Source organism: Lepidochelys olivacea, assembly GCF_965140295.1.
Source record: "Lepidochelys olivacea isolate rLepOli2 genome assembly, chromosome: 5".
Taxonomy (NCBI): domain Eukaryota; kingdom Metazoa; phylum Chordata; order Testudines; family Cheloniidae; genus Lepidochelys; species Lepidochelys olivacea.
In genome coordinates, this window is record NC_140415.1 from 37,670,789 (window position 1) to 37,697,939 (window position 27,151).

Genomic DNA, 27,151 nt, shown 5'->3' on the forward strand with positions numbered 1-27,151 from the left:
TATCTGTCTGTTAACCTGAGATTTGTATAGGGGGAAATATATTAGTCTGATAAGCAGGAGAAAATATTATTTTACTTCAGGTGATTCACACTAAAACCTGTCTGCAGATCATACAGTGAAAAATTCTAGTGATAAGTCACCAAGACAGTAAGCTCTATATCCAAGATTTTGATAACTTCATAGCCAGTATTTTAGAGCCTTTCTGTTCATTGGTTTAGGCTTTCTCAGCTATGTCAAAACTGAAATATGTGTAAAAGAAAAAAGGGAGAGAAACAAGTGGACTAAAATTTGTAGATAATTAATTTTATGTAAAGATGGGCCTCAGCTGCAGATCTGGATTGAAACTTTGCCAGATTTAAGGTAGAGGATGCTGTTTTGGATCTGGACTTTTTTGTTTAGTCATTTATAGATATAGGAACCAGTTGCAAAAGTTCATGAAGATCAGAAGTGGCCCAGTGTTTGGGAGTTGTCAGATCTGAGTCTTTGACATGGACCTATCTCTAATTTTTCATTGATGTGTGTTAGGGGGCTTATTCCTTCACCCACTTACTTCCTTGGTCCTTCTCGCATGAACAGAGAGCAACAATACCCGAAGTTCAAAGGTGCAAACAATTCAATGTTTATTGGGGTGAACTTCCAGCAAGGATGATTCCAGTTTCCTTCCTTAGTGTCCTCCTTCCCAGCTCTGACACCCAGGTCTTACACATGTGTCTCTGTTCCCATTCCTGCCCTTAGCCAAACATGATTCCAATTTCCTTACCCCCATTTTCTGTTCCCATTCCCACCCACCCCCCACTCACTTTCTGATTGACTGCAGACTATATAGTAAAACTTGAGTGCTGCTTAGCTTTACCTTAACCAATCATTTTCCTGAAATATAACGAACCGATCCTAACATATTGTAACATGATTATTTTCAGAGTAACAGCCGTGTTAGTCTGTATTTGCAAAAAGAAAAGGAGTACTTGTGGCACCTTAGAGACTAACCAATTTATTTGAGCATAAGCTTTCGTGAGCTACAGCTCACTTAGTACTTGTGGCACCTTAGAGACTAACCAATTTATTTGAGCATAAGCTTTCGTGAGCTACAGCTCACTTCAATCCGATGAAGTGAGCTGTAGCTCACGAAAGCTTATGCTCAAATAAATTGGTTAGTCTCTAAGGTGCCCGATGAAGTGAGCTGTAGCTCACGAAAGCTTATGCTCAAATAAATTGGTTAGTCTCTAAGGTGCCACAAGTACTCCTTTTCTTTTAACATGATTATGTAACCAATTATATCCCACCACCTTAATTAGTTTACACCCAGCAAAATTAATTATACAGCAGACGGAAACAATCACAGAACCAGACAGAGATTATACAGACAAACAATAACAAAGTGGGAACTATAATGACAAAACAATGCAGAAGGGAGGATTTCACATCACAACTATTGATAAGTGAGTTCTTGCCAGACAGGATGCTATCAAACGAAGTTTCCTTTTACATTTTGTAGGCACTTCCCTTTCTCTGGAGGTGATAGGCATTATCAGGACAGGATTGTATTCCTAACAGCCCAATAGCACCTTCTTTCAATGTGACTAGTTTGGAATGTGAGGCTGTCACCAGTCGCTTCCCAGCTTATGGCTGCCTCTGCTGCTTAGCCAAAGGCCTTAGCCTAAGGACAGGGCCTCAGACTGTCCCAGTAAGAGAAGGACCTTACACCGGCAGACAGTGATTTTTGATTCTTTCTTTTATACCTCTATAACTAGCCAAGTGATAAGAATACACCTAAATTCTTAGAGTACAGGCCTTTACCGACAGGCCTGAATATCTGTATCCTAACAACGTGTTCAGAAAGCAATATTTCTGAAATGAGTTTTCAACGTATGGTAAAGATGGGTGACCATAAATAAAACTGAATTTTCTAGTTTTCAGATGCTTACATGTGGCCCTCTTAATAGTATTCTCATTTCTGTTGAATCTTACAACTCTTTAGGAACCATGAAAAGTTTCATTGGGCTAATGTGGGAATGGTACAGCATTGTGTTTGATTGTGTGACAAATGAATACAAATATCAGTAGAGCTATAAAACAGAGCTCCATGAAACTCCATAGTTTTTGTTTGTGGCAGTTCATGCAAACCTTGTATTAAATTCAGTTCTCATGAGTTCCCAAACCCATGAGTTCATCTCTGAACTTTGAGAACAAACCCAAAACTCCAGGAATTGCAATTTTACACATTGTTCAGACCTCACTGGAGGTACTCTTGATCAGGGCCAGCTCTAGGATTTTTGCCGCCCCAAGCAAAAAAAATTTTAGCCGCCCCCGCCTTTTTTTTTGTGCCCTCCTGCCCCTGGCTCCACCACAACTCCACCCCTTCCCCAAATCCCCGTCCCCGCCTCCTTCCCCGGGCGTGCCGCATTCCCCCCCCCCAATTGCTTCCTGCGACTCCCCCCCCGCAACCGCCACCCTAGCTCTCCTCCGCTCTGCCTGCTCCCCTGAACACGCTGCTGCTCCGCTTCTCCCCCTCCCTCTCAGGCGAGGGAGAGGCAGCGCGTTCAGGGGAGCAGGCGGAGCAGAGGAGAGCAAGGGGGGGGGGGAGCGCAGGAAGTAATCGGGGGGGGGGTTACAGGAACTGCTCCCCGTCCCAGATCACCTCCACTCCACCACCACCGCCTCCTCCCCCGAGCACGCCCGTTTCTCCCTCCCTCCCAGGCTTATCAGCTGTTTGGCGCGTGGCAAGCCTGGAAGGGAGGGGGGAGAAGCGGAGCGGCGGCAGCGCGCTCAGGGGAGCAGGCGGGGGTGGAGCGGAGGCGAGCTGGGGCGATGGGGGCACATTTCTGGGGGCAGCATGGCCAGCGCCGGAATGCCGCCCCTAGAAATGTGCTGCCCCAAGCACCTGCTTGTTTTGCCGGTGCCTAGAGCCAGCCCCGCTCCTGATTTATGCTGGTGTACTTCTCAGTGGCATACTTTTCCTGTTGCGATGTACACCATGGGAGCTAGTAAGGACTGTGCTCTATGGACACTGCTAGCCTATGATTGATAAATTCTAGTGCATGAAGCCCGCTGGTATGTCTAGAACAATGAAGTATCATGGGAAATTGTATGTCTACATCAAAGGTCTGATTCTCCTCTCATACTGATGTAAATCAGGAGTAACTCTACTGAAGTTGTGGGGTTACTCTAGTGTAAATCTAGGTAAATAAGAGGTGTATCAGGCTCTAGCTTTCTATGCTTGTTTTCCGTGCAAGGTCATTAAAATTAAACCTAGACTGTAGTGACTGTAATTTGACCTGAATTCCCTCCTAGTGTTCTGCCTAAGAAATTGTTTGTGTATGGTAATCAGATCTGTTACATTTTTTAAAAAATGATCTTCTTATAATTGATTTATGAAGTGGGTGGAATTTAATTTCTTCTTTATTTGTAGGATGATTGATGTACATGCAGAAAAGAACACTCATTTAAATATATTTTCTCTAATGAGGTGGTACTACTTGTACCATAAGCATTATTTTAGAAAATATTCCAATTAATACATTTGTCGTTTTTGTCAGTTTCTTCTACTAGGGAACAGCTGAAGTAGTCCTTTCCATGTTCTAGCAAAAATAAATTTTTGTACTATTAAAATTTTGCGATGATATAATTCCCTTACAGCATTTGTTTAAAAAACAAACCAGAATTAACTTAAGACCTCTGCAGTTAATGGTACAGTAGGTGTAGTAAAAGTTCATACTAGACGTTGCTTGATGGAATTTCAGTGAAATGTTCTATTTGTGCAAGATTTAAGGATACCTTTGGGGTCTTTAAAAATCCAAATAAGTGTTATTTTGAAACAGAATGATTATATTATTTCCTGTAATATATTTTAATTATTATTGTTAACATTTTTATTAAACTAGAACCTTAAAACCTTAACCAAAATCGGGCACTCTATATTAACATAATAAGTGATGGTCCCTGTCCCAAAGAGCTTGCAATGTAAATGGACAAGATAGACAAAGGCTGTGTGTGAATGGAAGTATTATTATCCCCATTTTACAGGTGGGAGACTGAGACACAGAGATGAATTGACTGGGAAAGCTAGGAATAGTACCAAGATCTCCTAAGTCCCAGTCTAGTGCCTTAACCACAGGACAATCCTTCATCTCTTTAAAAAAAGAGAATGAAAAGCTGCCCAGTGACTTGAATGGAATTTCAAAGGTGTGAAGATGAAAATTTTTCAAAGTTCACTTCTGATTTTCAGAAAGATACAAATCACTTGACAACGTAACATTTATATAAAGGATTATTTTTGTGTTTTAGGACACGGCAGGTCAGGAGAGATATAGGACAATTACCACAGCCTATTACCGGGGTGCAATGGGCTTCATTTTAATGTATGACATCACGAATGAAGAATCCTTCAATGCTGTGCAAGACTGGTAAGTAAAACTTGGAACTAAGCACTAGAACTAAGGTGAGAGACAGAGTATTTGATTACCACTTTATTCCTGCTGCTTGCTGTTATGATGTGAACCATTTCAGGAAACAATTCTCCAAGCCCGGTCAACTCAAATACTAATTTACGTCTTGTCAATATGGATTTGATTTTGAGGTTTCTCGAGTCACATTGCAGAAACTGGCCCATGAATGATTTGGGGGTCGGAGAGGAGGAGGCTTGTATTTATTACTTAAGTGAAGCATTGCCTTCTGTTTTTCAGACTTGTCATTTCCTTTGCCCAAAAGATAGCTTTTAGTTTTCTGTTTTGAGAAAACACAATGAATGCTGTAGGACTTGTTGCGTAAAATTAAGGCTATGATTTAGTCATGGGTATTTTTAGTAAAAGTCATGGACAGGTCATGGGCAATGAACAAAAATTCACGGCCCGTGACCTGTCCATGACTTGTACTATAAATACTCCTGACTAAATCATAGCCTTAATTTTGTGGAGCTTGTCTTCTGATTTATTTTTCTATCAATGTTCTGTTAATACCGCCAAGACCAGCTGCCAGGGGCTGCCCACCCACTGCTGCTCCAGCCACACCCGCGACTGCCGCTGGGAGGCTACCGATCTGTGGCTGCTCCCACCGCCCTGGGACTGCTGCTTGGGTGGTCCCCAGACCCAGCCGCACTGGCCACTGCTTGGACAGTCCCTGGGGTTAGCCGCCCAAGCAGTGGCCTGTGCGGCTGGCCCTGGGGGCTGCGGAAAGTCACAGAATCCATGACTTGCGCGACTTCGGTGACAGATATGGAGTCCTACACATAATTTATCACAATCACTACATTTTCTGGGGGGTTGATTAATATTTTAACACTTGCACTTTTGCTTTCCATAGTCTATTTATAGAACTACGTGAAATAGTGTATTAGCATGTAGGCTAGCTGGTAAGGGCAGCACTTGGACGTTCTACAATGTGAATGCTCTGAAGAAAACGGTGACACCAGTTGTGAAGCTTGTCTTCTGATTTATTTTTCTATCAATGTTCTGTTAACCTCATTTACTCAACACTGCTATCCTAGTGTTATGTCTGAAGAAGGAACAGGACAAGCAAAATTTTCTATTAGTTATGGTACCATCAATGTTAGGCAATTTCTGTGGCATTTCAATGGGGTGTAATTCAAAGTAGAATTGGGCTTATGATTATCAAACATTTTGTAGTCTGAACCAAGAATCTATCCTGTTCCCCATCAATAATCATATCTACAACATGTCAGGATATCTCTGGCTCTTTCTTGAACATTCATACCTTTTGTTATTGGATTGTAATGGGAAATTTGTGTAAATCACCTCTAGGGGCATTATGGGGAAAGAATCTCTTTCAGCTCCCTCATGAAAATTGTACCTCTGGTTATCCACTTTAAATCCTCTGAGTTCTAAAAAACTAAAGCAAATTACAATCAGCATCATGGTCATTTCATCTTCTGACAGGTTTCAGAGTAACAGCCGTGTTAGTCTGTATTCGCAAAAAGAAAAGGAGTACTTGTGGCACCTTAGAGACTAACCAATTTATTTGAGCATAAGCTTTCATGAGCTACAGCTTACTTCATGCTGTAGTTTCTTTTGGTAACTCTCAGTGGGATCAGAGGGTAATGGCTTGTAGAAAGTGGTGTTGAAAATAACAGAACACCACTAGCCGTCACCTTCAGCCCCCAACTAAAACCCCTCCAACGCATTATTAAGGATCTACAACCTATCCTGAAGGATGACCCAACACTTTCACAAACCTTGGGAGACAGGCCAGTCCTTGCCTACAGACAGCCCCCCAACCTGAAGCAAATACTCACCAGCAACCACATACCTCACAACAGAACCACTAACCCAGGAACCTATCCTTGCAACAAAGCCCGTTGCCAACTGTGCCCACATATCTATTCAGGGGACACCATCACAGGGCCTAATAACATCAGCCACACTATCAGAGGCTCGTTCACCTGCACATCCACCAATGTGATATATGCCATCATGTGCCAGCAATGCCCCTCTGCCATGTACATTGGTCAAACTGGACAGTCTCTACGTAAAAGAATAAATGGACACAAATCAGATGTCAAGAATTATAACATTCATAAACCAGTCGGAGAACACTTCAATCTCTCTGGTCACGAGATTACAGACATGAAAGTTGTGATATTACAACAAAAAAACTTCAAATCCAGACTCCAGTGAGAAATTGTTGAATTGGAATTCATTTGCAAATTGGATACAATTAACTTAGGCTTGAATAGAGACTGGGAGTGGCTAAGTCATTATGCAAGGTAACCTACCTCCCTGCCCTCCTCCTCAGACGTTCTTGTTAAACCCTGGATTTGTGCTGGAAATGGCCCACCTTGATTATCATACACATTGTAAGGAGAGTGATCACTTTAGATAAGCTATTAGCTGCAGGAGAGTGGGGTGGGAGGAGGTATTTTTTCATGCTTTGTGTGTATATAAAAAGATCTTCTACACTTTCCACACTATGCCTGCGATGAAGTGAGCTGTAGCTCACGAAAGCTTATGCTCAAATAAATTGGTTAGTCTCTAAGGTGCCACAAGTACTCCTTTTCTTTTTGTGAATACAGACTAACAGGGCTGTTACTCTGAAACTTGTGAAGGTGTGAGGATACTTAACTTGTCAACTGTCTAAATGGGCCATCTTGATTATCACTACAAAAGTTTTTTTTCTCCTGCTGATAATAGCTCATCTTAACTAATTAGCCTCTCACAGTTCATATGGTAACTTCCAACTTATCTGTGTATGTGTGTATATATATACACACACACACACACACACAGATAAGTTGGAACATGCATAAAATGGAACATTATATATATATATATATATATATATATATATATATACACACACACATATATATATATATAGTGTTCCATTCTATGCATCCGATGAAGTGGGCTGTAGCCCATGAAAGCTTATGCTCTAATATATTAATTTGTTAGTCTCTAAGGTGCCACAAGTACTCCTGTTCTTTTTGCGGATACAGACTACCACGGCTGCTACTCTGAAACTATTTATTTTACAGAAGGCAAGGTCAAAGAAGAGCCTCTAGCACTTGCAGTGGTAGGCAGTGAGTGATTTGTGATGGCCCTGAGTTTCTGGGAGAGTTTGTTTCACAGAGAAAGCTCTGTCTGTCACACAGGCAAACTTTACCTTTATGTCAGAAAGTTCCATAGTGCCTGAGTAGTGGAGTTGTCAGTCACAGTCTTTGTCCCAGAGCTTTAGTTTATCTTTTAGAGGTGCTCGGCGCAGGCCAGTGAGCACGTTGAAGGTAAGAACTGAGCTCTTTAACTTGATCTCAGTGGTTTGAGCATTGGCCTGCTAAACCCAGGGTTGTGAGTTCAATCCTTGAGGGGGCCATTTAGGGATCAGGGGCAAAAACTGGGGATTGGTCCTGCTTTGATCAGGGGGTTGGACTAGATGACCTCCTGAGGTTCCTTCCAACCCTGATATTCTATGATTCTATGATTAGATATTCTACAGGAAGCCAGCATAGAGTGAAGGACAGGTGTGATGTGCTCATGGTAGCCTGTGTTGTTGAGGGGACATTGTTGTGACAATTGAGCCTGCAAAGTGTACCTCTGTTGTAAGCTCAAATGTAAAAAGTATGTGAAAATGTATCAGATATTACAATAACCATGAAAAATAGGTCATGTTGTTTACAAGATTGAATGTTGTAACAAGCGCAAAAGAACCAGACAAAAGAAGCTGGATTAGTCTAAACCAAAAAGGCCATGTTGATATAATCCAAAAACTGTTGAAATTATGGCTGGTAAAAGCAGAAGATGTGGAATTGGAAGTTAATAGAGCAAAACTGGTCTGATGCATATTAGGCCTAATTGGTAGACAAAATAATGAGCGAGATAAACTGTTATGCCCACTTTTCCCCATTTGGGGTTCCTTAAAAAGAGACTTTGAAAAAGGACATCATCAATTCTGTTCAGATTAATTCAGATCCACTCTCTCTCTCATATCTCCTATCCCACCTTGCATCCCAAACCATCCCCCAAACTGCCAGCACTGCAACTCACCTCGACACATTTAAAGGACTTTTTACCTGAGGGGAAGGCCATCTGGCCTTAATCTTGTTTAAAGAACTTTGTTTTTACCTGAAATGCTGAAGTCATCATATTATTATGACATCCAATCCTTAGCCCATGAATGGGGTTATCTAACTGCCAGCACTGAAAAGGCACATAAGATCCTCACTGTCTTCCCTTCCCTTATTGTGTTATATCCCTTCCACCCTCAATTTTCTTTCCTTCTGTCCTCTCTCACTTCCCTAGCTTTCAATCAAATACTGAAGTCAACTATGCTGTAGTCATCCAAGCCTGCCTTGTCTACACACTACCACTTAAGTCGATATAAGTTACATTGCTCAGTGGTATGGAAAAAACCACCCCCTTGAGCAACGTAAGTTACATTGACTTAAAGCGGTGTCTACACCATGCTATGATGGCGGGAGACGCTCTCCCGCCAACATAGCTTCTGCCGCTCATTGAGATAGAGTAATTATGTCGACAGGAGAGCGCTCTCCCATCAATGTCATGTGTCTTCGCCAGATGCACTATGTCACTGCCACTAAGAAGAAAAGATCCAATCAGATGACATCCCTGACCAGATCGTAAACCAGGATCCAAGTAGTAGGTGTCATGGTCGACTTGCCAGCCAAAAGCAACCACTTATAACTAATCAGCAGTCCAGTGTTCTAAAAAACATCAACAAAATCCATATTTCAACCATCTGTTCCATCCTGGCTCTCCTCCACTTTGTGTTTGTCTGTCCGTCCTTTAAGAACAGGATAAGTAAATGCCCTCTGTACAGCACAGTAAAATCAACCCTTTCCTTTTCATCAAAGAAAGGTTGTTCTGGAAAGTTAGATTGACATTTTGCCTCCCAAAGGAGAAAGGCTTTAATGGTTATGACTACGTTTGTTTTGCATAATCACTCAACCACAGTTTCAATATAAATGCCTGTTTTGATTTCTTGTTCTTTCTTTTATTTAATCAATAAACTTTTCATTTGAATGAATGTTTTTGGGTGTTTCCCCAGTAACTGTAAAACCAAGGCCTCTGTTTAAAAGAACCTGGAACCTAGCTCTCACTATTTATAAACGTTCATTGTCCAACATTAAACACCTTTAACTCTTTGGGACTTTGAGATCAACATCCATACAACAGAAACTCCACGGTGTTTTGTACTTAAGTGTTCTTAAAGGCTGAGGGCTTCGTACCCATGTATATTGCACGGCTGTCATTCAGATGGGAGGTGAGAAAGGAATGTATAACTGAGGCAAGGCCATTGCCCACCAAGATAGAACGGAGTCTCCTAGCCAATCAGAAATGGTAGAAAATATTCAGACATGGATGCTGGTAGACAAGAGCTTAGTATCAGCAAGGAGTCTAGGAGCACTTTTAAATTGTGGACTGAATTGACCAATTGTGGGTATGTACCTTCAGCCAAAGGAGACTCACCGTGGCTGCAAACTCCTTAGAGTGCCTTCCTCTGCTCACCAGCATAACTTCTCTTTTTCTCAGATTCAGCTTCAACCAGCTGTTCTTCATCCATGAGCTGATCTCAGCCAAGCACTGAGCCATCTTGGTGGTAGTGGTATAATTGTATTTGGTGAAGGATAAGTAGTGCTATGGGTTATCTGTAATCTGTGAATCACTTTGCCCTACATGACATGCTGTAAATGCTGTTCCACAGACTATTAAGGGATCTACTATTTTTAATTGTCTGTAAAGTGCTATGCACCAGTATGATGCTGTACAGGTGACAGAATGTAAACATCAATCACTAAGCATGCTCAAATCTTATTTTACCTTTATGCCATATCCCTCTTGGCTTCTCCTTGCTCTGCCTCCTTCCATTTCCATACTGCCTTGCACATCAAGGGGAGGAAGCATGGCCTTATGGTTAAGACACAAGACTGAAAGTCAAGGGATTTAGGTCATATTCCTAGGTCTGCAACAACTTCCTGTTGACCTTGAGCCAGTCACTTTGTAGTTTATGTGCAGCTAGGCTAAGGTCCAACTCCCCTTTTGAAGATGTAATTTTGCAGACATAAAACTTATGTCTGTTTTTGTGCCTGCAGAGAAATTGTAGATAGAAATGTGATTATTCCAGTTTTTAACAAACAGTCTTGTACCTGCAGAAGGGTGCCCAGCTGATTATATGCGCTGTATTTTTCTGTGCTTTGGTTTTACCATGTGTTACATGGAGATACAGGATTTGCCTATCTCTTGGGGTGATATGAAGCTTAAATCACTAATATGTGTAAAGTGCTTTGAGATCCCCAGATAGAAGGGGGAACCTCTCTGATTCAAAGCAGTTAGGGGAGAACGCTTATCTGAGTTCCCCAAATAGAAAGCTATTTATACAGTAAGTGAACAGAATAAATTATTTATTATTTATATATTTCCCTGCCTGAATGTTTTCCCAGCTTCTGCATCTGGTGTTTGGCACTCTGCCACTTCTAAGATAGCAATACCCAAGCATGCCACTGAAAGACAAGATAAATCGCTGTAGAATGCAGCTAGAAAATAAGTTAAAAGCTGCAGAGTTTAAGGTGTTTGTGGAACACATTTTTCATTGTTCCTTAGCCAGTCTCTCTCCAAACTGTTGGCAGCAACTGTAGAGACTCGGTGGGCATGTGGGGTGAGCATGATAAGGAGCTTGGAAGGGCTGGTCCATGGTCTGGGTGGTGATACCGTGGCAGACTACCAAAGCATTTCGCTTGTCAGGAGGTGGTATGGGCTGGTTTGTCTTCTTTCTTTTGTGAGTATAGCTGCTGTCCTGCTGCTCCTGATCTCAGCGTGATTGCTTCCATTTCACAGCTGATAATTATTGTTGATTAGCCCCGGCTCCCGCACTCATAAAACTGCAGCATGCTCCTGTCAGTCAGGAAAATTAGAGACGGCGCTGGGTTCAGTGCTGCAGTAACAAAGTGCAAAAAGCTAAACAAAGAAACCGGTCAAGGCTTGTTGAACTTTGTAAACGCTTTCCAGGGAGGGGGATGAGCTCCAGCCGCAGTACTGCCACTTCATAGGGGTTCAGGCCTTCCGCAGTCCTTGCTCAGGCACAAATGCCACTGACCTCATGATTTTAATTAGAAAAGTCAACACACTAAGGACACCGTCTGTGCCTGAGCTCTTCAGCGTTTGATAAAGGAGTTCCGTGTAAAATTTGGACCTAGATGATGCTGTCTTATGAGCAATCTGTTCTGAGGCTGATGTACTCTGGTAAGATGCTGTTTTTCCTCTCACCTGAAAGTCTGTTTGAACCTTCTCCTGTATAACAACAGACTGACCGCTGTACCCCAACAGATGCAATCCCTAGGACAGAGAGAGTTTTATTTTTTAGAGATGGGATCGTCTTCACAACTGATGTCTTGTAATCTAATACCATACAACACGTGGAACATTTTTGGACTGCAAGTTTAGCTAGAAATCTCATAAGAAATGTAAATTTCAGCTGGATCACACACCCACGCCAAGAATGTATGTATTTACCCTCCTTTCCCAAATTGAATCAGATAGAGGTACATGAAAACTAAGGAGAATATCAAAAGTTTTTTTTAACCTAACTAGAATCTAGTTGGAGGGTCAGAAAGTTTGGTAGAGGTTTGGGAGGGTTAGGTCAATTCTTGTTTTGTTCAGAGCGGTCCTCATATATCTAGTTTAATTCTCAAGAAAAGCGTTGACAACTGTTTGCTTTTTTCAGTTATTTAGTTAATACCTTATTTAAAAAAAGAGTCATGGGTGGATATGTAAAAGGACATGGAGATGCACAAATACAGCGGATGGCATTAAATATTCAACATTTGCCAATAGCCAGAAGACTATGGTTTCAAAGTTACTACATTTATTTCCTATACCATGTAGTACTGAAGCTGTTGATAAGTGTTTTTTTTTTAATGGCAACCAGTATATCCTATCTATAAAATCTATACAACCACTTTACCGTATTCCAAACTATTTTTGTTTAGTTCATCTAGTCAGAAGCCAAACAGAACATCCTTTCCAGATTCATAAAAACATTGAAAACAACTTATTAGCCCTCCACTCTTTTAGCTATATAGGCATTTATACCTACATTTATTTCTTGTAAGCTCTTTGTCGCAGGGACCATTTTTTTGTTCTGTGTTTGTACAGCACCTAACACAATGGGATCCCAATCCATAACTATATGTACTACTACTAATAATAATACTGTGTTCATTACAGTGGTATCAGAATACCTCAGTTGTTCCATTTTTGCCCCCCATTTTTAGCATTTTAGCTACTGGCTGACTCTATGGTCAAATTATATCTGTTACATAAAAATAACAGCCACCAAATACAAATCATCCAAATTAAAGTATTTGTGTTGACTTTTTTGGTATTCATACTTTTTTTTTTTAAGTCCAGAAGGAACTCTTGTGATTACCTAGTCTAGTCTCTTGCCTAACACAGGCCTGAGAATTTCACCCAGTAATTCCTGCAATAATTGCTAGAGATATTTAGAAAATAAATAAATCTAATCTTGATTTAAATATTTCAAATAATGGAAAAGCCAACTCATCCCTATGTCAGTTTTCCAGTGACTAATTACCTCGCTGCTAAAATTTCTAATCTCAGTTTGTCAAGGTTCAGCTTCCAGCCATTGGATCTTGTTGTACCTCTGTCTGCTAAGTAAAGACAATTCTACTGTCAGAAATCTTCTCCCCATGTAGGTACTTGTAGATTACGATCAAGTCACCACTTAATCTTCTCTTGGATAAACTAAATAGAATGAGCTTCTTTAGTCTCTCTGTATTAGGCCTTCCACATCTTGAATAATTGTAGCTCTTGTCTGAACCCTTTCCAATTAGTCAGCATTTTTTGAGGCTCTTCTAAACACAGTACTCCAGTAATGGTCTCACTAAAGTGCAATATACGGAGGTAATCCCACCTCCCTACTCCTCTGCATTAGCTGAGCAGTGATCACATTGGCTTTCTTAGCATCACCCTGAGTGAGAGTACATGTTCAGTTATTTGTTCACAACAACTCCTAAATTCTTTTCAGAGTTGTTGCTTTCCAATCGCTGCATATGTGACTTCCATTCTTTGTTTCTAGGGTATGGTAATTCTTTTTGCTATACTAAAACACACATTGCTCCAGTTAATCAAGTGTTCCAAACTGGCCTATATAACTGACCTTATCATTGTTTACCACTCCACCAGTGTTTCTGTCATCTGCAAACTTTAGCCACAATTATTTTATTTCTTCCAGAACGTTGATAAAGATATTGAATAGCACTGGGCCAAGAACAGATCCCTGCAGGACTCCACAAGAAACACTGTCATTGGTTGATGATTCCCCATTTCCAATTACCTTTTGAGATCGATCAAAATAGCTAGTTTTTATTTGGTGTAATATGTATCATGATATATATAAATGTTAGTTTTAAAGATTAAAAATTATCTCTTGACTAACTGTCCCACAAAGAAATCATCCCTCTTCTATTTCCATTGCTTATGCGTCCAATAACCACTCTCTTAATAGACTTTTGTCTGATTATTTTTTCAGTTATTTTAGGGACTGGATGTATTGCTAATACAAATTAAAGCAGTAAAGAGGAGGTAAAATATTGATTCTATTGCTCTGACTCTCAAACATTTTGAACTGCTAGAATCTGAATTGTAGCTAACAGTGTTTGTTTGTTTTTTGTGAGCTCTACTTAATAGAGAGCAGGATGCAACTGTTTGTGCATAAATTTGGTAAAAACATTCAGTACTTTCACACTTTCCGTAAAGGGAAGGAATCAGAATGTGACCTGTAAAGCTCCAAATTTGTCATGGGCCTTAGCAAAATGGAGGTTACCACTTTTCTTTCTCAGTCATAAATGACAGTCCTTGAAACAGAGTTAAGACTGCTCAGGTCAGAGTGAAGGGGCCAGATCCTGTCGTTGGATTCTGCTAGCTTCTGCTCCTGGCTGCAGAAAGTACATCTATAATTCCCTCTCCTCAGGTGAGCCTGAAGTAGCCAGCCCACTGGAAAGGGAGCGGGGCCAGGTCAGCTGGGAATGCTTTTCTTTTATGGAAAACAACTATGTAAGTACTGAGCGCTTTGTTAGACACGCTGTCTTCCTGCAGTGAAGTGCTTATCACCCAGACACTCCCATTTTTCTCAATGATTGCAGCTGAGTGCTGAGCACTTCTGAAAATCTGCCCATGAGTAGAAATTGCAAAGCAAAAACAATTTGATTCAGCAGATCTCCTAGGAAGCCTCTGCCAGAGGATCTCCTCTGGAGCTCTGGCTGGATTTTTAAGCTGTTCTCCCCTGTAGGTGATTTCTCCCCTCTAGCACAGCTGTCCTTGCAAGTGAAGGGTTTGCGGTTAGCATGGCCTTGTGCCAGTGGGGTGGATCTATTTCCTGTGAATGGAAAAACAGCTTGTAAGTCATTTTAATTTGTCTGTGTCGAGCCTACAGTCTAAACTGAAAAACAACCGTTTAGCTGAACTCTTTTGACAAGGTCCACATGATCGATGTAATTGGCTTGGTGGAATTTGATTTTCTTTAATTAATTTTACTAAATTTGAACAAGATATAAGAGAATGCGGAGAGCAGTATCATGCTCTCTGAGTGCATGTTGTCTGAATAGCTTAGGCCAGTGGTTCTAAAACTTCAGGTCGCAACCACAAAGTGGGGTGTGACCACAGTTTAATGGGGTTGCCAGGTCTGGCTTAGGCTTGCTGGAGCCCGGGGTTCAAGCCCTTGGGCTTCTGCTTTGTTCCCCCTGCCTGTGGGGAAGTACTTGGACTTTGGCCCCCCCACGCAGTGTGGCAGAGCTTGGGCAGATTCAGGCTTCGGTGTCCCCTCCTGGGGTCATATAGTAATTTTTGTTGTTAGAAGGAGGCCACAGTGCAATGAAGTATGAGAATCCATGGCTACACTTACAAGCTTACAGCGGCATGGGTGTACTGACACGGCCGTGCCTCTGTGAGAGCGCTCGTGTAGTTGCATTATATTGTCGGGAGAGAATTCTCCTGTTGACATAATAAAACCAGCTCAACGAGCGGCAGTGGCTGTGTCGGCAGGAGAGCATCTCATGCCGACATAGTGCTGTGCACACTAGTGCTAATGCCGGCAAAATGTATGTCGTTCGGCGGGGTGTTTTTTCACACCCCTGAGTGACAAAAGTTTTGCCGACTTAAGTGCTATTGTAGACATGGCCTTAGTTATAAGATTACAGTGATTGCATTTGTTCTCTCTTTTATGTTGTCAGACAGTATGTATATTTGCATGCTGTTTTGCACCAGCTTGCAGCAGTCAGAAGCAATTTCTTCCATAGAAAACTATGACAACTCAGATATTTTAACTCCCATCTCAGAGTTTGAACATTTCTGCCAAATCATGTTAACACTGGAGCTAGTCAGGAATTTTCCATCGAAATGATTTTCTGGTGGAAAATGCCTTTTTACAATAATAAATAATAATAATAATCAAGAATGAAAATGAAATTGACAGTAGTCTTTCCTGAGGGCAGACAGCAATTTGAAAAATTCTGTGTCGGTTCTTCTAAAATAGAATTTTTTAGAATTTATGAAAAATTTTGAGATTTTTAAATTTTTGACTTGAATTGGGACAAAACTTCTTCGTAGGATAGAAATTCTATTTTCTGGACAGCTCTAGTTAACACTACGTTTTTAATGGACATCAGTAGAATTGAGTGGGTTTTTTTTCCCCATAAAGGTTTCAGCCCAGATAGGGTGTTAGTCTGTGTGTTTAATGACTTTGAATGGAGGACTTCTGCCACTGCCTCTCCCTTGCTGCATTACCCTAAAGACAGCAGTTCAGAAGTTCTTGCAAAGACAGCACCTCCTGCTCCAGCTCCTCTTCCCGCTCTGTTTTAACAGCTTGCAATCTGCAGCCTCCTTCTGAAGCCTCACACATCCTGTTCTGATTCTTAGGAGACTACTTCTTTCAGAAGTAATCCTTCCTATCTGCTACCCCATGTCCTCTGGGAAGGGCAGGAAACAGCAAGCAGAGTGTGGGGGCTTTAGGAGATGGTCTAGGTTGGCTTATGAAGAGGTGGGAAGCTTGCGACAGCAGGCTGCTGCTGGTCTGTTCTGGGTCTTATACTCTCATTGCATATTTCCGTGAGTCTTGCTGCAGAATTTAGTCCTAATATGCTACACAGTAAAAGGTGCTTTACCCTTAGATGAGGTAAAGCCCTGGTCTACACTAGGACTTTAGGTCGAATTTAGTAGCGTTAAATCGACGTAAACCTGCACCCATCCACACGATGAAGCCCTTTATTTCGACTTAAAGGGCTCTTAAAATCGATTTCCTTACTCCACCCCTGACAAGTGGATTAGCGCTTAAATCAGCCTTGCCGTGTCGAATTTGGGGTACTGTGGACACAATTCAACGGTATTGGCCTCTGGGAGCTATCCCAGAGTGCTCCATTGTGACCGCTCTGGACAGCACTCTCAACTCAGATGCACTGGCCAGGTAGACAGGAAAAGAACCGCGAACTTTTGAATCTCATTTCCTGTTTGGCCAGCGTGGCAAGCTGCAGGTGACCATGATGGAGTCCCAGAATCGCAAAAGAGCTCCAGCATGGACTGAACGGGAGGTACGGGATCTGATCACTGTATGGGGAGAGGAATCCGTGCTATGAGAACTCCGTTCCAGTTTTCAAAATGCCAAAACCTTTGTCAAAATCTCCCAGGGCATGAAGGACAGAGGCCATAACAGGGACCCGAAGCAGTGCCGCGTGAAACTTAAGGAGCTGAGGCAAGCCTACCAGAAAACCAGAGAGACGAACGGCCGCTCCGGGTCAGAGCCCCAAACATGCCGCTTCTATGATGAGCTGCATGCCATTTTAGGGGGTTTAGCCACCACTACCCCAGCCGTGTTGTTTGACTCCTTCAATGGAGATGGAGGCAACACGGAAGCAGGTTTTGGGGACGAAGATGATGAGGAGGAGGAGGAGGAGGTTGTAGATAGCTCACAGCAAGCAAGCAGAGAAACCGGTTTTCCCGACAGCCAGGAACTGTTTCTCACCCTGGACCTGGAGCCAGTACCCCCCGAACCCACCCAAGGCTGCTTCCTGGACTCGGCAGGCGGAGAAGGGACCTCCAGTGAATGTACCTTTTAAAATACTATACATGGTTTAAAAGCAAGCATGTGAAAGGATTACTTTGCCCTGGCATTCGCGGCTCTCCTGGATGTACTCCCAAAGCCTTTGCAAAAGGTTTCTGGGAGGGCAGCCTTATTGCGTCCTCCATGGTAGGACACTTTACCACTCCAGGCCAGTAACACGTACTCGGGAATCATTGTACAACAAAGCATTGCAGTGTATGTTTGCTGACGTTCAAACAACATCCGTTCTTTATCTCTCTGTGTTATCCTCAGGAGAGTGAGATATCATTCATGGTCACCTGGTTGAAATAGGGTGCTTTTCTTCAGGGGACACTCAGAGGAGCCCGTTCCTGCTGGGCTGTTTACCTGTGGCTGAACAGAAATGTTCCCCGCTGTTAGCCACGGGGAGGGGGGAGGGTTGAGGGGGTAGCCATGCGGTAGGGGGAGGCAAAATGTGACCTTGTAACGAAAGCACATGTGCTATGTATGTAATGTTAACAGCAAGGTTTACCCTGAAAGAGTGTAGCCACTGTTTTATAAAATGTGTCTTTTTAAATACTGCTGTCCCTTTTTTTTTCTCCACCAGCTGCATGTGTTTCAATGATCACAGGATCTTCTCCTTCACAGAGGCTAGTGAAGATTAGAAAGAAAAAAAAACGCACTTGTGATGAAATGTTCTCTGAGCTCATGCTGTCCTCCCGCACTGACAGAGCACAGACGAATGCGTGGAGGCAAATAATGTCAGAGTGCAGGAAAGCACAAAATGACCGGGAGGAGAGGTGGCGGGCTGAAGAGAGTAAGTGGCGGGCTGAAGACAGGGCTGAAGCTCAAATGTGGCGGCAGCGTGATGAGAGGAGGCAGGATTCAATGCTGAGGCTGCTGGAGGACCAAACCAGTATGCTCCAGTGTATGGTTGAGCTGCAGCAAAGGCAGCTGGAGCACAGACTGCCACTACAGCCCCTGTGTAACCAACCGCTCTCCTCCCCAAGTTCCATAGCCTCCACACTCAGACGCCCAAGAACGCTGTGGGGGGGCCAGCAGCCAACCAGCCACTCCGCCACAGAGGATTGCCCCAAAAAAAGAAGGCTGTCATTCAATAAATTTTAAAGTTGTAAACTTTTAAAGTGCTGTGTGGCATTTTCCTTCCCTCCTCCACCACCCCTCCTGGGCTACCTTGGTAGTCATCCCCCTATTTGTGTGATGAATGAATAAAGAATGCATGAATGTGAAGCAACAATGACTTTATTGCCTCTGCAAGCAATGATTAAAGGGAGGAGGGGAGGGTGGTTAGCTTGCAGGGAAGTAGAGTGAACCAAGGGGCGGGGGGTTTCATCAAGGAGAAACAAAGAGAACTTTCACACCGTAGCCTGGTCAGTCATGAAACTGGTTTTCAAAGCTTCTCTGATGCGTACCGCACCCTCCTGTGCTCTTCTAACCGCCCTGGTGTCTGGCTGCGCGTAACCAGCAGCCAGGCGATTTGCCTCAACCTCCCACCCCGCCATAAACGTCTCCCCATTACTCTCACAGATATTGTGGAGCACACAGCAAGCAGTAATAACAGTGGGAATATTGGTTTCGCTGAGGTCTAAGCGAGTCAGTAAACTGCGCCAGTGCGCCTTTAAACATCCAAATGCACATTCTACCACCATTCTGCACTTGCTCAGCCTGTAGTTGAACAGCTCCTGACTACTGTCCAGGCTGCCTGTGTACGGCTTCATGAGCCATGGCATTAAGGGGTAGGCTGGGTCCCCAAGGATACATATAGGCACTTCAACGTCCCCAACAGTTATTTTCTGGTCTGGGAATGAAGTCCCTTCCTGCAGCTTTTGAAACAGACCAGAGTTCCTGAAGATGCGAGCGTCATGTATCTTTCCCGGCCATCCCACGTTGACGTTGGTGAAACGTCCCTTGTGATCTACCAGAGCTTGCAGCACTACTGAAAAGTACCCCTTGCGGTTTATGTACTCGCCGGGTTGGTGCTCCGGTGCCAAGATAGGGATATGGGTTCCGTCTATGGCCCCACCACAGTTAGGGAATCCCATTGCAGCAAAGCCATCCACTATGACCTGCACATTTCCCAGGGTCACTACCCTTGATATCAGCAGATCTTTGATTGCGTGGGCTACTTGCATCACAGCAGCTCCAACAGTAGATTTGCCCACTCCAAATTGATTCCCAACTGACCGGTAGCTGTCTGGCGTTGCAAGCTTCCACAGGGCTATCGCCACTCGCTTCTCAACTGTGAGGGCTGCTCTCATCTTGGTATTCATGCGCTTCAGGGCAGGGGAAAGCAAGTCACAAAGTTCCATGAAAGTGCCCCTGCGCATGCGAAAGTTTCGCAGCCACTGGGAATCGTCCCAGACCTGCAACACTATGCGGTCCCACCAGTCTGTGCTTGTTTCCCGAGCCCAGAATCGGCGTTTCACAGCATGAACCTGCCCCATTAGCACCATGATGCATGCATTGGCAGGGCCCATGCTTTCAGAGAAATCTGTGTCCATGTCCTGATCACTCACGTGACCGCGCTGACGTCACCTCCTCGCCCGGTATCGCTTTGCCAGGTTCTGGTGCTGCATATACTGCTGGATAATGCGTGTGGTGTTTAATGTGCTCCTAATTGCCAAAGTGAGCTGAGCGGCCTCCATGCTTGCCTTGGTATGGCGTCCGCACAGAAAAAAGGCGCGGAACGATTGTCTGCCGTTGCTCTGACGGAGGGAGGGGCGACTGACGACACGGCTTACAGGGTTGGCTTCAGGGAGCTAAAATCAACAAAGGGTGTGGCTTTACATCAAGGAGTATTTCAGGCAGAACTTCACAGAGGGTTCCAATAAGAAATGGTGCACCTAAGTTATTGTTCTTATTGGAACAAGGAGGTTAGTCTGGCCTCTGATTGATACATGGCTAGATTTACCTTGCTGCACCTTCTCTGTGAGTGACTGCAGTGTGACCTAGAGGAATGAGTCCCCTAGACAGGGGAGTGGGGGAAGCAAATGAGTACAAAACAAATCTGGTCTATTTCTTGTTTTGATCCACTCCATCTATCTTTTACATCTTTGGCTGGCAGCAGACGGTGCAGAAGGACTGCAAGCCATCCACATCTCATGGCTGCTCGGCAGAAGACGGTGCAATATGACTGCTAGCCATCCTCATCTCTTGCCTGCCCGGCAGAAGATGGTGCAATATGACTGCTAGCCATCCTCATCTCTTGCCTGCCCAGCAGAAGATGGTACAGTATGACTGCTAGCAATCCGTATTGCCTGCCTGCTCACCATAAGACGGTTCAATAGGACTGACTGCAGTACTAAAGAGAATGACCTAGTCAAGTCACTCCAAACTTAGTCCCTGCGCCCATGTCTGCCCAGGCGCTCCTGGCCGACGTGACAATGACGGCTACCAGTCATATTGCACCGTCTGCTGCGAGAAGGCAATGGGTTGCTGCTACTGTGTAGCAATGCAGTACCGTGTCTGCCAGCACCCAGGAGACATACTGTGACGGTTACCTGAGCAGGCTCCATGCTTGCCGTGGTACGGCATCTGCACAGGTAACTCAGGAAAAAAGGCGCGAAACGATTGTCTGCCCTTGCTTTCACGGAGGGAGGGATGGAACAGGGGCCTGATGATATGTACTCAGAACCACCCGCAACAATGTTTTAGCCCCATCAGGCATTGGGATCTCAACCCAGAATTCCAATGGGCAGTGGAGACTGCGGGAACTGTGGGATAGCCACCCACAGTGAAACACTCCGGAAGTTGACACTAGCCTCAGTACTGTGGAAGCACTCCGCCGAGTTAATGCACTTAGAGCATTTTCTGTGGGGACACACACACTCGAGTATATAAAACCGATTTCTAAAAAAATGACTTCTATAAATTCGACCTTATTCCGTAGTGTAGACATACCCTCAGTGAAGGCGAAATCAAGGTCAAGGCAGCCTACATCTAATCACTGTGTCCTTTTATACTTGTCCGTGTGACACAGGAGATGGGTACTAAGAATAGGAGCTGGACGAAGGCAATAGCAATAAGACTCTAGTCTTCATGTGAGACTAGGCTGAATATAGAGCTCTGCTGTGCATGCAAAAATATTAGAAGTTAAACCACTAAAAACTTCATTGTAAATGGATACTTTCTGAGTGTACGTGGGACTGACTGTGAGGGGGTTCCATATAAAGGAACTTTCAGAGTGAGAGAGAGAGAGAGTGTCTCACCTTTTTCTCTCACAGGGATTTAACATTTCTTTCCTCCTTTTTGTTGTTGTTGTTGTTGTCTTTAATCTAAAATAAAAAAAAGCATCTAGATTCTTAGGGTATGTCTACACTGCGCAAGAAAAAAAAAAAAAAAAAAAGACCTGCAGGTGTGGGGCTCAGAGCCTGGGTCAACTGACTCAGGCTCATGGGGCTCATGCTACAGAGCTAAAAATATCAGGGTAGCTATTCCTGCTGAGACTAGAGCTGAGCCCACCCCTCTCGCCAGGTTTCAGAGCCCGAGCAGAAATGTCTACAATACTATTTTCAGCCCTAAAGCACAAGCCCTGTGAGCTTGAATCAGTTGATCGGGGCTCTGAGACTAGCTGCCATAGTTTTGTTTGTTTGCTTTTCAGTACAGATGTAATCTACTGCAATTGGTTCCCCTCCCCAACTACCTGGGTTGCAGGTGTGTGTTTCAGAGAGGCTGGTGGGAATGGACAATGAATTTAAGCATTGTTGATGTGGTTCTACCTGTAGCCAGCTTGAGGGGAACAAGTACTTCTGAATGAGAACTCTGGTTGGATTAAAGGATTTTTGGATTGTAAAACAATGTGGCCTCATCTTTGCCAGTTGGATATCCATGATGTTACAGTACTGTTATCAGCTAGATGAAATTTTGTTGTGGATTGAGTTAAAACTCCCATTGAGATTGATGGGTGTGAACTCACCCATCAATTAATATAACTGTAAGGATAAGCTCCCTCTTAAAACAAAAGGTGAGAACCTGCCCAGGAGAATTTGGCTGAATGCAGTTTTGGGTGGGTGTGTGGGATAGGGTGGGAAGAGCGATCACATAGAAATTTAGCATAGACAAAAATAGAAAGAGAGGGAGAGGCAAGAAAGGTAAGCAGAAGCATATAAGCACAGTGTGACCCTGGAAAAAGCTAGCGAGACCCTCTGGGTCTGGTATTGGCTAAAGAGGCTGGGGGGCTGTAATCTAAGAAATGGCGCCTCTTCTTCTTCTGCATTCAGAAACACAGGACTTTGTACATGTCAGGAATCAGGGCCTGCAACAGCAGTAGTCTCCAGGCAACCTTCTTTAACTCTACTCAGCACTGATAAGGCCTCAGCTGGAGTATTGTATACAGTTCTGGGCACCACACTTCGGGAGAAAGTCAAGAAAAGAGCAACAAAAATTATTAAAGATCTAGAAAACAGGACCTACAAGGAAAGATTGAAAAAATTGGGTTTGTTTAGTCTGGAGAAAAGACGACGGAGGGGGGACATAAAAGTCTTCAAGTACATAAAAGATTGTTATAAAGAGGTCGGTGATAAATTGTTCTCCTTTGCAACTGAGGACAGGACAAGAAGTAATGGGCTTAAATTGCAGCAAGGGAGATTTAGGTTAAACGTTAGGAAAAACTTCCTAACTGTCAGGGTGGTTAAGCACTGGAACAAATTACCTAGGGAGGTTTTTAAGAACAAGTTAGACCAGGCATTCCCAAACTTGGTTCGTGGCTTGTTCAGGGTAAGCCCCTGGTGGGCCACGAGATGCTTCGTTTACCTGAGTGTCCGTGGGTACAGCCACTCGCAGCTCCCAGTGGCTGTGGTTCGCCGTTCCCGGCCAATGGGAGCTGCGGGAATTGGTGCAGTGGCCCGCCAGGGGCTTACCCTGAACAAGTTGTGAACCAAATTTTGGAACCCCTGGGTTAGATAAACACCTGTCAGGGATGGTCTTAATACTTAGTCCTGCCTCAGTGCAGGGGATGGGACTAGATGATCTCTCGAGGTCCTTTCTAGTCCTAAATTTCTGTGGTTCTATAAATCTCATCGTACAGCTGGCCTGCAGCAGGTTGCCTGATTGGCCACACCTCCTGCTTGGCTGGAGGACCCAACAGGGCAGCTCTTAAGCCATCAGCAGAAACTGCTTGCTGACTGCTTAATGCTCATGTCCCCCACTGTGATTGCTTCTGTGTTACTTTGTTCCTGCTGCTCCTGCCTTGCTCCCAGCCTTGCACCCTTCCTTGGCTGTTACCTTGCTCGCTCCAATTCCTGCCCTCCAGCTTGACCTGTGCTTTTGGATTCTAACTGACTCCTGGTTGACCCTCGCCTCTGATCCCAACACTTGGTTCCTGATGCCTGATCCAAGTACTAGATCTGATGTCTGCTTTGAGCATTAGTTTAAACCACCCTCATCCCTATTGCCTGACAGTTCATCCATTATAAATAATCAAGGTTATATTAATAAATAAAAGACTCCATCAGTTTCTACATCCAACTGGAACATCCCCAGAGCCCTGAGCTAGAAGGGGTAAGAGTACCTATTTTGCCGTTTATTGGTGGGAAACATAAAGATAAAACTTGATATGGTTAGGAGTTTTTTTTATTTGACAAGCTATCTTGCTGTTTGAAGCAGATAACCCACTATTCTGCATCTTAAAAACAGACTCAAACTAGTGTTTACCAACTTTGGTCACTGGAAATCTGGTCAAAATTCAGCTAATGTCTTCTTTGCCTACATTTATTAGAAAAATATAAGAACGGCCATACAGGGTCAGACCAATGGTCTGTCTAGCTCAGTATCCTGTCTTCCGACGGTGGCCAATGCCAGCTGCTTCAGAGAGAATGAACAGAACAAACAATCATCAAGTGATCCATCTCCTTTCATCTACTCCTAGTGTAACCCACACACCTTCTGGGTGTGTGGTGTTCTGTCCCATCTAGTGGTATCGAGACCACTTAGAGATTAATGAGTCCGCTCTACAGCCTTAGCTAAGAGCCGTATGGGTTTTAGCTCATGCAGTAGAGGCTCATGCACTAAGCTCCAGAGGTCCCCAGTTCAATCCTGGCCGCCAGTGACCGGGGTTTGTTGGTGTTACAAGTGGGGACTCATTTGGTATTTTAACTGGGAAGTCTCTGAAGCTCGGGACGCGTTTCCTCAGCTAGGAGAAGTATGTAACCCACACATCTCCTGAGTGTGGTGTTCTGTCCCATCTAGTGGCACCAAAACAACTTAGAGAGAGATAAATGAGTCTGCTCTATAGCCTTCGCTAACAGCCATGTGGCTTTTAGCTCATGCACTAAGCTCTAGAGGTCCCAGGTTCAATCCCGATTACCAGCGTCTGTCGGTTATGCCAGCTTCTGGCAAACAGAGGATAGGGACTCTCAGAGCATGGTGTTGCATCCCTCCACATCCTGGCTAATAGCCATTGATGGACCTGTCCTCCAGGAACTTATCTAGTTCTTTTTTGAATGCTGTTTATAGTTTTGGCCTTTACAACATCCCCTGCCAAAGAGTTCCACGCATTGACTGTGCGTTCTATGAAGTTTGAAAAAATTGAAAGAAAAAAAGTTGAAAAGACCTTCCCCTCTCATGGGGTCCCAGAGCTCAGTCTCCAGCCCAGGCCTGAACATCTGCAGTACAATTAAACAGCCCTGTAGCCCGAGCCCCATGTCAGCTGATACAGACAAGCCACAGGTGTTTCATTGTAGAGCAGATGTATCCTAAATGTCATACAAGAAGCATTTTTCAGAACCGCTAGCATTCCTTGTTGTCCGTCAACTGACAGGCAGACACTAGAATGAACTTATCTAATTTAGCTGTGGACCTGATTGAGCGCTGAGTGAAGTTAATGGAAAGACTCCTACAGACTTCAGTGAGAGCTGGATTGGGCTCAGAGTCTGCATCTGCTAGCTGGACATGCTGGGTGTGTTGCTCTTGTGGACATATTGGATGTGATTGCATAGAGAACAGATCCAGTTGAGCCAAAACTTTAGCTACTCTGGTCACACCAATAATAATATCTGTGCTGGAAATAGCTGTTCACCCATCAACAATGGCTGTCACATTGCATCCCTTAGGAAGGGATGCAGTGGTATCTTTTGAATTGTTGTCAATAGATGAAAGAAAATTAGAAATGTGGTTAGTATATTAATAGAAAAGCCGCACAATGATTAAGACCATTAGGTGAGCTTCTCTCTTGCTACATGCACTGCTGCAGAGTATATGTTTTACCATTCTCTTTGCTTCTGCCTGTCAGTTTAATTTGCAGTTGAATGCTAACAGGCAGCAGGTGTTTGATCTACAAATAGGATGTTTTTCTTTTACCTCTTGATATAGAGCAGTTCCATCATTTAAGAGAAATACGATCATTTTGTTGTGCGTTGAAGAGGTATACCCTTGTGGGCAAACACCCCCTCTCCTCCCCAGTCCTCAAGCATGTAAGGCCTGATAGGCAGTATAACTCGGGCAGTTATGCTGCCCAGAGAGCCTTGTGCAGGTTATCCGTACCTCCTGTGTGACATGGAGCTGTGCTCTGTGGAGCTGTATCCAGGGCAGCTTTGGGAGTTGTTGTGGAGGTGAGCTGGATCGCGTCAGAGCTGTGGCCAATTTGAGTACACAAATCCACCCCAGACACGAGGCATAGAGGAGTTGTCACGAAGGCTACTGCAGCTTGAGGGAGCAACAAAAACTGTGGAGCAGTCTGGGAGAAGATTCTGTCTCTTGTGGAACATGCCTGCCCCATACCTGTTTACCTGGGCTTGATACAGAGGAGCGGATTTAAACAGATACCTCAGTTTCTCTGCATGGTTCCATTTTGCACACAAACAGCTACAATAAGCTGCACATTTGAAGCTGGTTGTTTTATTTCAATCCTGTGATTTTAAAAATTAAAATGTCAGAGGATCACTGCACGGCTAATATACTGTAAAAGCAAAAAGAAGCATTAAGGGCTGAGTTTTCATAGGAATTTCAATTAAGTATCTATTTTTTTCAGGCTGTGTTGTTTTTATAATAGATGCATATAAAAAGGCATTTGTACCATTTAAAACTATAAAATTAAACAGCCTTTTATCACAAAACTAAAGATACTACTGCTGCTTCACGAACCTGTAAAAAGATTTATTCCATTGGCCTCTTCTTACTATCTTCTTATCAGATGTGGAGCTTGCCAAACCAATTTGGAGTAGCCTTATCAGCAAAGTGCAGAGCCCTCAGTCCACCATCACATCTGGTCAGAGGGTGGTCATCAGTGATGTGTGACACTGTCTGGTTTTGGCCACAGCAGGATATGGGATCCTCTCATTGGCGCTAAGTGTGAAGGCTGACTGCACATTGACCCTGGTCCATTTGAAATCGGTTCAGAAGGGCCCAGGGCCAATGTGGCAGATCAAACCTGGGTACACACCTGGTCAGGTCAGTTACAAGAGACTGGCTTCTGACATCAGCTGCAGACCATTCTTCATGCCACATTGACAAGGCAGAGAAGTCAGCCCATAACAGGTGCTTCAATGACAAGCCTGCTTTTGCATGTTTGAGGAGTTTGTGTACAGTGGTAGGCTCAGGTTTGCCCTGATCTTCTCAACCATTCTGGCAGTAGCATCCTCAC

The 27,151-nt window shown here is 43.8% G+C and overlaps 1 protein-coding gene across 2 annotated transcripts in view; it reads left to right on the forward strand.

Moving 5' to 3' along the window:
* Window positions 1–27,151, forward strand: part of RAB3C (RAB3C, member RAS oncogene family) — a 198,869-nt gene that overhangs the window by 82,563 nt on the left and 89,155 nt on the right. For both annotated transcript variants that reach the window (XM_084627941.1, XM_084627940.1), the window contains exon 3: window positions 4,285–4,403. In XM_084627941.1, coding sequence (XP_084484067.1) covers window positions 4,285–4,403 — 119 coding nt within the window. The remainder of the gene's footprint in view (window positions 1–4,284; window positions 4,404–27,151) is intronic.